Raw genomic sequence first — 14,888 nt, 5'->3', positions numbered from 1 at the left:
GCTAAAACCAATCCCTGGAGCAAGAACAGTCCTTCAACAAATGTTGCTGGGAAAACTGGATTTCCAACTGCAGAAGTATGAAGCAGGACCCCTACTTTACACCTTACACAAAAATCCACTCAAAATGGATTAAAGATCTAAATCTATGACCCAATGCCATCAAATTATTAGAAAACATTGGGAAATCCTGGCATAGGCAAAGAGCTCTTGGAAAAGACCCCAGAGGCACAGGCAATCAAAGCCAAAACTGACAAATGGGATTACATCAAATTTAGAAGCTTCTGCACAGCAAAAGAAACACTCAGGAAAATAAAGAGACAACTGACAGAATGGGAGAAATTATTTGCAAACTATGTGACTGATAAAGGACTAATAATCAGAATATATAAAGAACCCAAGAAACTCAACAACAAAATGATCTAGTTAAGAAATGGGCAAAGAACTTAAATGGGCATTTTTTTAAAAGAGGAAATCCAAATGGCCAACACACACATGAAAAAATGTTCAGGGGCTGGTGCTGTGGCACAGCGGGTTAAAGCCCCAGCCAGCAGGGCTGGCATCTGATCTGATCGCTGGTTTGAGTCCTGGCTGCTCCACTTCGGATCCAGCTCTCTGCTCTGGCCTGGGAAAGCAGTGGAAGATGGCCCAAGTCCTTGGGCTCCTATACCGCTGTGGGAGACCTGTAGGAGGATCCTGGCTCCTGGCTTCAGAACTGCTCATTTCTGGCTGTTGCAACCATTTGGGGAGTGAACCAGCAGATGGAAGACCCCTGCCCACTCTGGCTCTACCTCTCCCTGTAACTCTTTCAAATAAAAAAAACATGTTCAGGATCACTAGCCATCAGGGAAATGCAACTCAAAACCACAATGAGGTTTCACCTCACCCCAGTCAGAATGGCTTTCATACAAAAATCAACAACAACAAATGTTGGCGAGGATATGGGGAAAAAGGTACCCTAATCCACTGTTGGTGGTACTACAAACTAGTACAGCCACTGTGCAAGATAGTATGGAGATCCCTTGGAAAGCTGCATATAGATCTACCACATGATCCAGCCATCCCACTCCTGGGAATTTACTCATAGGAAATGAAATCAGCATATGAAAGAATTATCTGCACCACCCACATTTACTGCAGTTCAATTCACAACAGCTAAGATATGAAATCAACCCAAATGTCTGTCAACTGAAGACTGGAAAAAGAAATTATGGGATATGTGCTCCATGGAATACTACACAGTGGTAAAAAAAAATGAAATCCTGTCATTTGCAACAAAATGAATGCAACTGGAAAACATTATACTTAGTGAAACAAGCCAGTCCCAAAAGGACAAATACCATATTGGCTCCCTGATCTGGGTAACTAACAGAGCACCTAAAAGGTAATCTATAGAAGTGAAATTGACACTTTGAGATGCGATGACTTTGAACAGTCCTTGTCTCAACTGTTGAGGAACAGTTTTTTTTTTTCCACACTATTTGTTGAATTCTTTACTTGGTATAAAGTAAATATTATGTGTATAAAGTTAATTGAAAACAGAACTTAGTAAAAAATAAGAATGGGAATAGGAGAGGGAGGAGGAAGAAGGGTGGGAGTGCAGGTGGGAGGGAGGAATCACTGTGTTCCTAAAGTTGTACTTAAGAAATGCTTGAAGTTTGTATACTTTAAATAAAAGGTTTCTGGGGGTAAAATAAAATTAACAACAACAACAAAAAGAATAAGAGGCTGGCTTCCTTTTTCTGTCCTTTGGGTTCCCCGTGCTAATTCACACGTTTGATGGGACTAGGTCATGATCTAAAGATAAACTCGTCTCCCCACAGCAGGAAGGCTGCCTTGCCTCTCCCTGGCCTCCACCCACAAGGGTTCAGAGGAACTCATGGAGGTGGAGTCAGTAGAAGAGCCCTTGGAGAAAGGGCTCCTGGCCCTTGATGTTTTCCTTAATCCAAAGAGATGTTTCAATCACACGCTGCAGCGTCTCGATTATAGGATGGTGGAGGGTTGATCTGAGGACTTGATTTTCGTCCCAGTTTTTCCTGTTGCACAATTAAAGCTTTCCAGGAAAACTGGCAGCATAATACATCACGGATAATAAATAAAATAGCTAACAGATATGAGCACCAACAAAGGAAAAGAGGTATACATGGGCCATTGTAGTCACTTTTGGAAAGGAAACAAACGCCAGTCTTCAAGGTAAGCATTGCACCTCAGGTGAAAATGAGAGAAATTGAGATTAATCTGTTACAGGTACAAAAGCCTTCCAGCTCATTGATGTATTTTTGGCAACAGTCTTATGCTCCCAAAGAGAACAAATCTCCAATTACTCTCAGGGCTCAGCTGGTAGCCTTGTTTTTGAGGGTCGAGTGGTACAGCCACTCATCTGGAAAAAACCTTTGGTTGTAATAAGCACTATTAATTTAAGTCCAATGTATTACACAGATGCTAAAAAGCCCAGCCTTTCTGGCCACGCCAGGTGAGATGCCAGTCATGTGAGCGAAGCTGCCTGGATGTTCCAGACCCAGCTGAACTCCCAGCAGAATAAAGCCTCACGAGGGACTGCGGCCAAGACCACATGGAGTAGAAAAACCACCCAGCTGAGCCCAGCCAACCCCTAGAATCATGAGAAAGAAGTAGTCTTGGCTGTCGTAAGCCAGTAGTTCTGCGATGGCTCATTACGCAGCCGTGGGTGAGTGCAGCAGCCACTGCACTTTTTGCCCTCTTTTGGGCCCTGTAACAATGCCCTCCTGGACACACCTCGTTGAAGCAGGGGGAGAAACTGCCCCAAGGAGGCCTAGTGAAGGAGCTGAGCGGACAGAGTCAGAGCTACAAATAGACGGAACACCAGAGGTGAAAGTTGGTAAGGTACGATCAGGACCAGGCCAAGTTACAGAACAGCAGAAGCTCGGAGTGGAAGGAGCTGGGTGGCAGCAGGAAGAGAATGTAGCAAAGGCACAGGACAAGCAGGAGACAGCCGGGCCGCACAGACGGCCAGGACGCTGGGCTGCCGGGGTTTCTGACAGTTCTCTGGCACTGTGGGCTGGGCAGCAATTTCCAGCCTGAGTTTCCTGAGACCCCTGTACCATCACGACCTCTTCAGGATCCAGGGTCTCTCCTGATTCTCTGTGAGTGCGCTTGAATGGGGTTTTACCTTCGTTACCAAAACAGATAATGTGCTGCCGAGTCCCCTGAAGAACTTGTAAAGCAAGCAGAACCCGGGGCCCTGGCCTGGGACTCTGGTCCTGTAGGTCTGGGGTAGGGCTGAGGAGAGCACCAGGTGAGCCCCACACCCTGGCCTCGGCACACTCCCCCCCTCCCCCCAGCAGGCCTTCCTGCCATCCTCCTCCTTTTGCCACATCCCGGGTCATCTGAGACCCTCCCAAGCCAATGTGTGGCAGGAGGCACCCACCGTCTACTGCACACCACGTGCCATGCTGTGCGGCTGCCACCGCTCCAAGCCCAGAGCAAAGAAAAAGTGGTGGGAGGACACCAAGGGGCCCTATCCCCTTCTTCTAGGAGAATGTTGCTAGCTCGTCTCAGACTAAACTCCTGTTTAGGGCCCCTGCCCCTCCACCACCACCACCATGAGCTCTCAATTCTCCTAAGGAAAGTTTAAACCTGCAAGACACAGGAATTATTAAAAAGGCCCTTTTGTTCCCTGGAAACACCCCACGGATCTCTCCAGATCCTCCCCACTCCTCACCTAGGTTCTCTTGGGCTCAGACACCATCTGCAGGAAGTGTTATCCTGAAAACTGTAAAAAGACTATTCCCTCATCCTGCACACTTGTTTCCTACGGATTTCAGTCTCTCCTGGACATGACATGGAAAGAGAGCAGGCATCTTCAGCACAGCTGTTTGGTTCGATTACCTAACGGCACACACTCCGTCAGCTGTTTTTCATTAATACGTGAGCCAGGCCCCATTTTCAGCGGCTCTGAGGCCAGTGCTTCTCAAACTTTCTTGTGCCTATGAACCTCAGGCTCTGATTTCAGCAGGTCTCGCGGGTGGGGCTGGGAAGGCGCCCCGGGAATTCTGCCCTACAATATAAATGGCAATCTGGGATGCATATAAGCCCCCGGCCTCATGGGGTTAGTGGGCTCACACTCCTGCAGCTGTCCCCTGTACCTGTCAGGTACTCTGTGTGCCTTTCTCTCTTGGCAACCAGACTGCTGTCAGCCCATCCTAGCACAGCTTCAGAGAGCAAAGGGGAAGCTCTCCCTTTGCCCCATGCTAAAAGCTCCCAGTGAGGCCCAGGTTGCTGGTTCTGGGATCACCTGTGCCAGGCAGACGTTTGCTTCTTCATTCTATTTGCCCATAATTGCATAAGAGCAAGAGAAGCATTAGCTCCTGCCACAGGGCTTGAACTTTTGTGCTGCTTTCAGCTGGGCTGGCAGGAAGCTTGTAACGTACTCCCCACCTCTACTGGGGAGTGAGCCAAGCCCCTTTTCACTGTAAATTCTTCTGTCTGCTGTTCACTGAACTGCAAACCATCAGGGTTAAATTCTAAGCTGAATATCTAGAGATATAAATTTAAAAAGAGAGAGAGAGAGAGAGATGCATGTATAAGAATGGACGTGTTGGAAGAAGTCAAGAAAATTATTTTAGCTACAAAAATGAGCAGGAGTGTGTACCATGAGAAAATCCAAGTTGGCTAGTTTGGGAAGAACCTTTCACAAAACCAAATCAGAAGACGGCTGTCAGCATCTCCTGACTGGCAGGGGAATGAGGAACTTGCAGAGGGCGGCTGCGATAACGTCTTTACAGCCCTGAATTCATCTGAGCATGAAGTCTGCAGGGTGAGTAGCAGACAGCAAGTTTACATTTAGTTGTCTAAGATCCAGAATAAAAGAACTTCTCTGTCACATCCCCAAACACCGGGAAGAAAAGCAAAAACTGTTGGGAAGAAACATTTAAGACTTTCAAAGTATGTAGAGATGGTTTTATTTATTTATTTATTTTACAGGCAGAGTGGACAGTGAGAGAAAGAGACAGAGAGAAAGGTCTTCCTTTTCCATTGGTTCACCCCTCAATGGCCACTGCGGCCGGCGTGCTGTGGCCGGTGCACCGCGCCGATCTGAAGCCAGGAGCTTGGGCCATCCTCCACTGCACTCCCTGGCCACAGCAGAGAGCTGGCCTGGAAGAGGGGCAACCGGGACAGAATCTGGCGCCCTGACCGGGACTAGAACCCGGTGTGCCAGTGCCGCAGGCGGAGGATTAGCCTAGTGAGCCGCAGCGCCGGCCACAAGTTTTTAAATAGCACACAGCCCAGAGAAAGACGATGGGGACCAAGGCAAAGACTAACCGCTACAGTCTCTGGGGGGTGGGGTTCTGTCTACCTCTGCTTCTTGCTCTCTTGACATTTTCTATAATGAAAATGTGGCACTTTTATAATTAAAGCAAAATATGTCAATTTTTAAAACCAGTCAAGTCAACAGGGACACAGCGTTTCCCTCGAAGGAAAATTGCTTTCAAATGGAAATTCTTTTTGTATTTCCTTGGATTATGTTCCGCACAGTTCTTTTCTACTTTTTTCTAGGGTCATAGCAACACGAAAGCAGCCATATTTTAAAGTGTAAATGAACTCTGAGAAGCCAGAATCATTACATTTCCAATCACTCCTTTGTAAGCAATGTTTTCTATTTCACACGTAGCGACTGGCACTTAGGAATTTTAAAATATTTCCTGGATAAAATGACAAAGACTTTTGTTGAATCTACAATGCGCCAGCCACCGAAGTCCCCAGGTCACAGCACCAAGTGGCCGTGGTGGCAGCCTCCTGGGAGGAGGCCCACGCCGCCGCAGGAGCTGTCACTCCGGGAGCGGGAGGCCGGCCGGCCGGCGCCGCGCGCCTCGGCCGCCGCAGAACTGGCCGCGCGTACGTACCTTTAAGATGGTGATGTTCCAGGTAAAGCTCTCCACCGCCTTCTGGAGCTTTCGTTCCTTCAGACCCTCCTTGGTGCCTATGCTGTGCAAGTGCTCGTGGAATTCCATGGCTGCAAGAAAGGAAAAGACGGAGGTCTGTTACTGCCCCAGGCGACCCGGCCGCGGCCATTCGTTCCGGGACGGCTGGGACAATTCCACCCTCCCGCAGAATTTCATGCACGTGCCCGGGTGAGAACGCCGCGATGGAGGTCACGGAAGATTCCAGAATCACGCGGCAGAAGGCGCCTGGCAGGACGCGGCGGCTGCCCGCAGCGCTCATTCCCGTCCTCACTTTAGGGCGGGGAAGCTCAGCCCTTCGGGGCTGCTGAGGGACCCCAAAGGTCACAGAGACAAGACCCCGGGGACAGAGAGAGGCTGGGTCTGGGGGCGGCTGCTGCTCTGTGTGCGAGGGTAACTGCGGTCTGGAACACTCTGTGATCCTCTCAAAATAACCAGAAGACCTGAAGGCTCCCAGCACGCTGAAATGGTACCATTTCATAAACAGAAGCCTGATTTGATCAATACACAATGTATACATGCACAGAATTAGAATATGCATCCCATAAATACGTACAAATACGATACGTCATAAAATAAAATTTTCAGAATGGAAGACTAAGCTTTTCCAATACTTCTAATACAAATTTAGGTACACAGGGTTTTTTTTATATACATTTTAAAATTTTGTTCTTAATTTTTTTTCCTCAGTGGAAAAAATCTTAATTTCTAAACATAATAACATAACAGCCTATAAGACTACTGAATCATTTTAACTCTGCATTTTTTGTCCTTCGAATATATCTCATTGAGAATGTGCAGTAAATTATTATGATCTAAGGTCAGTTGAGAACATTCTTTTCTGGATGTGGTTAAGTCACTAGTCAAGTACAATTTGTTTCATTTATTTCTTTGTCTCATTTTGCATGTGTGTGCGCATATGCATTTTTAGGTATATTTTGTTTTACAGATGTCGAAACTTTACATAATTCCCAAGTCAAACTACCTGTCAAGGCACATCCTAAGTCCCGTTTCCTACCTGGTCTCCTTCTCTTACATATTGAAAAATTTTTAAATTTATCTTTCCATTGAAATCAATATTGTGTGACCAACATCTCCTTCCATTTCATTTTCTTTCCTAGCAATATGAGCAAATGTGCACACAGACCCAAAACCCTCTCCTGGCTGCCGTCTTCCCATGCTTCTGCAGCGTGGGGCTCCTCCTCACTCTTGCCCGACAGCTACAGAGACTCCAGTGTGGGGATGAACCGGCACTTATTTAACTAGATCCCTGCTGGTGGCTGTTGAGTTGTTTCAAATCCTTTGCTCTGTTATAAATAATGTGGAAGCGTTGCTAATTTTACAAGGCATTTTCTGCATTCTTTTGCACACTTTACCTCTTTGGTTTGGCATCTGGACATGTGATTCCTTTTATATGTAACACCACTTCAAAGCCACTCTTTATATAGTGACCCGCAACTACTTTAGTCCTTAGTGACCCTAAATACCAAACAAAATCTGACACGCATGTGATCAGTATAATAAGCTGCCAATCTAGTCTTTCCTTCTTTGTCCCCGCCCCCGCCTTCCCCTCCCTAGGTCCTTCTTCCTGACCTGCTGGTAAGGAATGAGATCCTCACTGGTTTCAAGGAAGAGCAGTGATTAGCAGAATCCGTTCCACTGTCCAGGGTACTGGCACTCTCTGAATTTTCTCCAACTTCTCTTTGGCCAGTGGTGGCACCTGAGAACATCCCGCGGGGGTAACTGCACTTGCTACACCCTGCGGCTGGCAACCTGGCTGCACAGCAGGCTGCACCCCGGTGTCCAGTTCTCCCTTCTATTGGACGTGTCTGGCTTAACCAACCCAATGAAAACAGTAACAAGAACCTCCACCCCCCAAATCCATCATGGGTATATTAATACATTGTTAATGTTTACATTTCTGGCAGTCAGGAGGCACAGAGCCTCCTGTGTCTACCACTGAGGCACGGAGGATGGAAGTCATGAGGGGGACATGGAGAAGGTGGGATGGCCTCTACACGAGGAGGGACAATCTGTCTGGACAGCGAGGTGTGCAGAGGGAGAGAGGGGCAGGGGAAACAGAGCGGTACTGACGTGGGCCCAGACTACAGCTGCCTGACAGATGAGGGCTATTTCAGACTGGCACACAGGTGAGACACAACAGCAGTGTGTGTGTGTGTGTGCACACACATGCGCACACAACCATCCACACATCTGCTCTCAAGCCTCCTCCGGCTGGGGGCTGGCTGTTGATGTGGTCGTGCTGGGTGGCTCGGCACCTGTAAGGTAATGAGGCAGAGACAGGACCCGCTACACTGGGCCCAACTCCAAGAACTTGCAGATCTCGCGTAAGCGTGGAACAGGGGCAGAGGGAAGGGGGAGCCGGGACACACATCCACCCTAGATTTTCAGAGAGCAGCTGTCAGAGATTTCAGAAGACGGGCGTGAGCCCAGGACCAGAGGCAGGAAAGGAACAGGCCTGAGGGGGCTGAGGGCTGAGGAAGGAACTCTGTCAGGATGATTAAGCAGCACAGCGATGCGCGAGAACCAGGAAGCCACTGAAGGCAGCAGGCGCAGCTCGGATTTCACCACGCGGCCTCGCTGTTGTCTTTTCAGTTTTCCTTTATTTGAAAGTTTGTGAGAGAGAAAGCCTTCCGTCTGCTGGTTCACTACTCAGATGCCTGCGACAGATGGGACTGGGCCAGGCCAAAGCCAGGCACTGGGTCTGGATCTCCCACGTGGAGGCAGGGCTCTGAGCACTTGAGCCATGATCTGCTGCCTCCCAGAGTGCACGTTAGCAGGGCGCTGGACTGCAAGTGGAGACGGGACGCGATCGCAGGCACTGCAGTATGGGATGGGAGAGCCCCGAGAAGTGGTTTATCCCTCTGTGCCACGACACCCACCCCTACCTATCCACCAAAGAGACCAGTCCTTCCTTACGTCACCTCTCTTAAAATACCTATGGTCTAATAAAAGTTCAAGGAAAATGCCATTTTTTTCTTTTAAAAATGGGCACAGAAAGGTGATAAATTGAATACTGGCAAAATTAAGTTAAAATAACAAAACTCAGAATTCAAAATATGGCCAAGACTATCAGTTTCATTGTTATTGATTAACTATTTGAGCTGCTGCAGATCTATTTTCTTTTTTATTTATTTTATTTAAAGATTAATTTTATTTTATTTGAGAGGCAAAGTTATAGAGAGGCAGAGGCAGAGAGAGAGAGAGAGAGGTGTCTTCAATCCACTGGTTTACTCCCCAGATGGCCGCAACAGCCGGAGCTGCCACAGTGCCAGGAGCCAGGAGCTTCTTCCGGGTCTCCCACACAGGTGGAGGGGCCCAAGGACTTGGGTCATCTTACACTGCTTTCCCAGGCCATAGCAGAGAGCTGGATTGGAAACGGAGCAGCCAGGACTTGAACCGGCGCCCATATGGGATGCCAGCACTGCAGGCAGCAGCTTTATCCACTATACCCCAGTGCCGGCCCCTGTTTTCTTTTGTAAAAATGGTTTCTGTATTAACTTAAGAGACTGATCTTTGCTAATACACTGGAGTGGACCCTTCTAATCTCCTGAATGAAGTATACAGTTACTTTTTTATATTTTTAATTTTTATTTGAGGGGCTGGGACTGTGGCATAGCGGGTAAAGCTGCCTCCTGCAGAGCCAGCATCCCATATGGGTGCCAGTTCAAGTCCCGGCTGCTCTACTTCCAATCCAGCTCTCTGCTATGGCCTGGGAAAGCAGTGGAAGATAGCCCAAGTCCTTGGGCCCCTGCACCCACATGGGAGACCTGGAAGAAGCTCCTGGCTCCTGGATTCGGATCAGTCCAGCTCTGGCCGTTGCGGCCACTTGGGGAGTGAACCACTAGATGGAAGACCTCTTTCTCTCTGCCTCTGCCTCTGTAACTCCGCCATTCAGATAAATAAATAAATCTTTAAAAAATTCTTATTTGTGAGGTAGAGTTACAGAGGGGGAGAGACGGAGAGAGGGGTCTTCCATCCGCTGGTTCACTTCCCAAGTGGCTGCAACAGCCAGAGCTGAGATCACCCCCCAGTGAGCTAAGGACCTCCCAGTAGGCCCACCTCCTAAACAATACAGTTGGATCAGATTCCATTCTCCCAATAAAATTAACTTACAACTTTGGGGACTAAACATCCATTTGTATGAGCTGGGAGCCAAATTATGTTCAAACTGTAGCACTATGTAAAGAATGTGGAGACAGCCTGCAGAACTTTCCCAAGGCAACGGTGAAGAGGGACTTCAATCTTGGTTTGCCTGGGCCTGGTGCCCCAAGGTTTCCCACATGCCAAGCATGATTTCCAACAAAAGCACCCCAGCTCTCAACATGAACTCAGGCATGACATGCTGACTGGCGTAAAACAATTGCACCAGGGTGTCAGGCTTGGGACAAGCACTGGCTTCGTACTAAGGAAATAGAAAGAGAAAGAGGATGAGATTATACATTTGAACCGAAGCACGCTCTCTCTATATATATATAGATATACTTATATATCTATATATAGAGATATATTACTATATATATTACTCCAGTAATAACATCTAAGAAGCAAACTGCTCTATTCTCTTGGTACTAACAGGTCATGGCTTCCTGGAGTTTCCACATCAGCAATGAGAATGAAGAAACTTGTCCAGGTTACATGTGAAAAAACTTCCTCCGTATTTTCCAAGTTATCCAGAGCAAAGAAACATTAGTCCAGAGAAGAAAACCTTCTCTTATCTCTTACTAGGAGACACACGGACAGCATCTCTTCTGCTGGAAGTTGCAGGTAAAGAAATTTTAAGATTAAGTCACATGTTCCTCTCCCCAAAAGAAATCAAGTTGTTTTTTATTTTTTTTTCTTTTTTTTTTTTTAACTTTTATTTAATGAATATACGTTTCCAAAGTACGAATAATGGATTACTATGGCTTCCCCCCCATACCGTCCCTCCCACCCACAACCCTCCCCTTTCCCACTCCCTCTCCCCTTCCATTCACATCAAGATTCATTTTCGATTATCTTAATATACAGAAGATCAGCTTAGTATACATTAAGTAAGGATTTCAACAGTTTGCTCCCACACAGAAACATAAAGTGAAAAATAATAGATGATTTTTTTTAATGATGATGAAATCAGATCAGACCTATTGTCATGTTTAATCCCAGTGAGAGTCAAGTTGGGAGTTGATAGTTTCTTTTCTTTTCTTTTCTTTTTTTTTTTTTTAACAGAGGATCAGTTTAGTATGCATTAAGTAAAGATTTCAACAGTTTGCACCCCCATAGAAACACAAAGTGAAATATATTATTTGAGTACTCGTTATAGCATTAAATCTCAATGCACAGCACATTAAGGACAGAGATCCTACATGAGGAGTAAGTGCACAGTGACTCCTGTTGTTGACTTTACCAATTGACACTCCTGTCTATGGCATCAGTAATCTCCCTATGCTCCAGTCATGAGTTTCCAAGGCTATGGAAGCCCCTTGAGTTCTCCGACTCTTATCTTGTTTAGACAAGGTCATAGTCAAAGTGGAGGTTCTCTCCTCCCTTCAGAGAAAGGTACCTCCTTCTTTGAAGACCTGTTCTTTCCACTGAGATCTCACTCACAGAGATCTTTTGCCAGAGTGTCTTGGCTTTCCATGCCTGAAATACTCTCATGGGCTTTTCAGCCAGATCTGAATGCCTTTAGGGCTGATTCTGAGGCCAGAGTGCTATTTAGGGCATCTGCCATTCTATGAGTCTGCTGAGTATCTCACTTCCCATGTTGGATCACTCTCCCCTTTATTTATTCTATCGGTTAGTGTTAGCAGGTACTAGACTTGCTTATGTGCTCCCTTTGACTCTTAGTCCTTTCATTATGATCAATTGCGAACTGAAATTGATCACTTGGACTAGTGAGATGGCATTGGTACATGCCACCTTGATGGGATTAAATTGGAGTCCCCTGGTATGTTTCTAACTCTACCATTTGGGGCAAGTCAGCTTGAGCATGTCCCAAATTATATATCTCTTCCCTCTCTTATTCCCACTCTTATGTTTAACAGGGATCACATTTCAGTTAAATTTCAACACTTAAGAATAACTGTGTATTAATTACAGAATTAAATCAGTCATATTAAGTAGAACAGACAAAAAAACTACTAAGAGGGATAATGTATTAAGTTGTTCATTAACAGTCAGGGCTATGCTGATCAAGTCACCGTTTCCCATAGTGTCCCTTTCACTTCAACAAGTTTCCTTTTTGGTGTTCAGTCAGTTGTCACCGATCAGGGAGAACATATGGTATTTGTCCCTTTGGGACTGGCTTATTTCACTCAGCATGATGTGTTCCAGATTCCTCCATTTTGTTGCAAATGACTGGATTTCGTTGTTTCTTACTGCAGTATAGTATTCTAAAGAGTACATATCCCATAATTTCTTTATCCAGTCTACCGTTGATGGGCATTTAGGTTGGTTCCAGGTCTTAGCTATTGTGAATTGTGCTGCAATAAACATTAGGCTGCAGACCGCTTTTTTGTTTGCCAATTTAAATTCCTTTGGGTAAATTCCAAGGAGTGGGATGGCTGGGTCGAACGGTAGGGTTATCTTCAGGTTTCTGAGGAATCTCCAGACTGATTTCCATAGTGGCTTGACCAGTTTGCATTCCCACCAACAGTGGGTTAGTGTCCCTTTTTCCCCACATCCTCGCCAGCATCTGTTGTTGGTAGATTTCTGAATGTGAGCCATTCTAACCGGGGTGAGGTGGAACCTCATTGTGGTTTTGATTTGCATTTCTCTGATTGCTAATGACCTTGAACATTTTTTCATGTGCCTGTTGGCCATTTGGATTTCCTCTTTTGAAAAATGTCTATTGAGGTCCTTGGCCCATCTCTTAATTGGGTTGTTGGTTTTGTTTTTGTGGAGTTTCTTGATCTCTTTGTAGATTCTGGTTATTAACCCTTTATCTGTTGCATAGTTTGCAAATATTTTTTCCCATTCTGACGGTTGTCTCTTCACTCTCCTGACTGTTTCTTTTGCAGTACAGAAACTTCTCAATTTGATGCAATCCCAATAGTTAATTTTGGCTTTGACTGCCTGTGCCTCCCGGGTCTTTTCCAGAAACTCTTTGCCTGTGCCAATATCTTGAAGGGTTTCTCCAATGTTCTCTAGTAACTTGATGGTGTCAGGTCGTAGATTTAGGTCTTTAATCCATGTTGAGTGGATTTTTGTGTAAGGTGTAAGGTAGGGGTCTTGCTTCATGATTCTGCACGTGGAAATCCAATTTTCCCAGCACCATTTATTGAATAGACTGTCCTTGCTCAAGGAATTAGTTTTAGATCCTTGATCAAATATAAGTTGGCTGTAGATGTTTGGGTTGATTTCTGGTATTTCAATTCTGTTCCATTGGTCTATCCTTCTGTTTCTGTACCAGTACCATGCTGTTTTGATTACAACTGCCCTGTAGTTAAGATTAAGTCACATGTTCCTCTCCCCAAAAGAAATCAAGTTGTTTTTTATTTTTTAAAAATATTTATTTATATATTTATTCAATTATTTGGAAGGCAGAGTGTCTGGGGGCAGGGGGATAGTATGGAGAGAGAGAGAGAGAGAGAGAGAGAGAGAGAGAATCTTCCATCTGTTGGTTCACTCCCCAAATGCCCACAACAGCTAGGGATGGGCCAGGCTGAAGCCAAGAGCTGGGAGCTTTATCTGGGTCTCCTGCATGGGCAGGGCTGGAAGTGCTTGAGTCACCATGCGCTGCCTTCCTGGGTGCAGACCAGCAGGAAACTGGGTCAGAAGCATAGAAACTGAGACTCAAAGCAGACACCCAGAGACGGGATGGGGGCATCCCGAAGTGGCTGCGCTGAACGCCTGCTCCACCCTGGGGATTCTGACCCAGGAGGTCTGGGGACGCCCTGGCAGGGACAGGCTTGTATTGCCTTGCAAGAGTGGTAGGAGTCTCCGGGGGGGAAACCTGGCCTAGGAGATAGACAGACGGCACTGAGACCCTGGAAGTCATGATGAGACAGAGAACATGTCCAGCTGGTGCTCACGGCACGCGCTTACAGGGGAATTTCAGAAAATCTTAGAATTAGGAGACTGCTGGCTCTGTCTACACTAGAGAAGGAAGGAAACACAGGAGGGAAAGAAAGAGGGAGAGACAGGAAGGAGGGAGGGAAGGAAGAAATAAAAATACAGTAGAAAGAGAAAGAAAAAAGAGAAAGAACGGAAAGAGAAAATGGAGTCAAGACTCACGTTTTTCTAATCACCGCTCAGTCGACACACACAGCTATTTTTTCCCAAATTATCTTGAACAATTTTTGTGTTTGTTTTCTTGTTTCATTTAAGAGGACTCTCACGTGAATCTTTTTTTTTCCCCAAAGAAACATTTTATTTAATGAGTACAAGTTTCATAAGTATAACTTCAGGAATACAGTGACTGTTCCCACTATACCCACACTCCCACTCCCACTCCCACTCCCACCCAACTTCCTCCTCCCTGTCCCATTTCCAGTCCCATTCTCCATTAATAATAATAATAAAAAAAAAACTGTTCCTCTTCAGATGGACAAGGGCTGTTCAGGTTATCGCTTCTCAAAGTGTCAATTTCACTTCTACAGATTTCCTTTTAGGTGCTCTAGTAGTTATCACAGATCATGAGAACATATGGTATTCGTTCCTTTGGAACTGGCTTATTTCATTAAGTATGATGTTTTCCAGATTCATCCATTTTGTTGCAAATGACTGGATTTCATTAGGATTCCATAGAGCACACATCCCATAATTTCTTTATCCTGTCTTCAGTTGATACATTTAGGTTGAGTCTGTGTCTTAGCTATTGTGAATTAAGCTGCAATAAACATGGGGGTGCAGATAATTCTTTTATTTGCTGATTTCATTTCCCTTGGGTAAATTCCCAGGAGTAAGATGGCTGGGTCATATGATAGGTCTGTATTCAGATTTCTGAGGTAT

The 14,888-nt window shown here is 45.8% G+C and overlaps 1 protein-coding gene across 2 annotated transcripts in view; it reads right to left on the bottom strand.

Annotated features, from left to right (window-relative positions):
* Window positions 1-14,888, bottom strand: part of PLCL2 (phospholipase C like 2) — a 195,977-nt gene that overhangs the window by 15,759 nt on the left and 165,330 nt on the right. For both annotated transcript variants that reach the window (XM_008266046.5, XM_089332283.1), the window contains exon 5: window positions 5,880-5,989. In XM_008266046.5, coding sequence (XP_008264268.4) covers window positions 5,880-5,989 — 110 coding nt within the window. The remainder of the gene's footprint in view (window positions 1-5,879; window positions 5,990-14,888) is intronic.

This window comes from Oryctolagus cuniculus, chromosome 4 (genome assembly GCF_051225735.1).
Source record: "Oryctolagus cuniculus isolate XC-2025 breed Fujian yellow rabbit chromosome 4, ASM5122573v1, whole genome shotgun sequence".
In the NCBI taxonomy this organism is placed as follows: domain Eukaryota; kingdom Metazoa; phylum Chordata; class Mammalia; order Lagomorpha; family Leporidae; genus Oryctolagus; species Oryctolagus cuniculus.
Note: the sequence above shows the minus strand (reverse complement) of the source record. Positions and strands in the feature narration are given on the sequence as shown.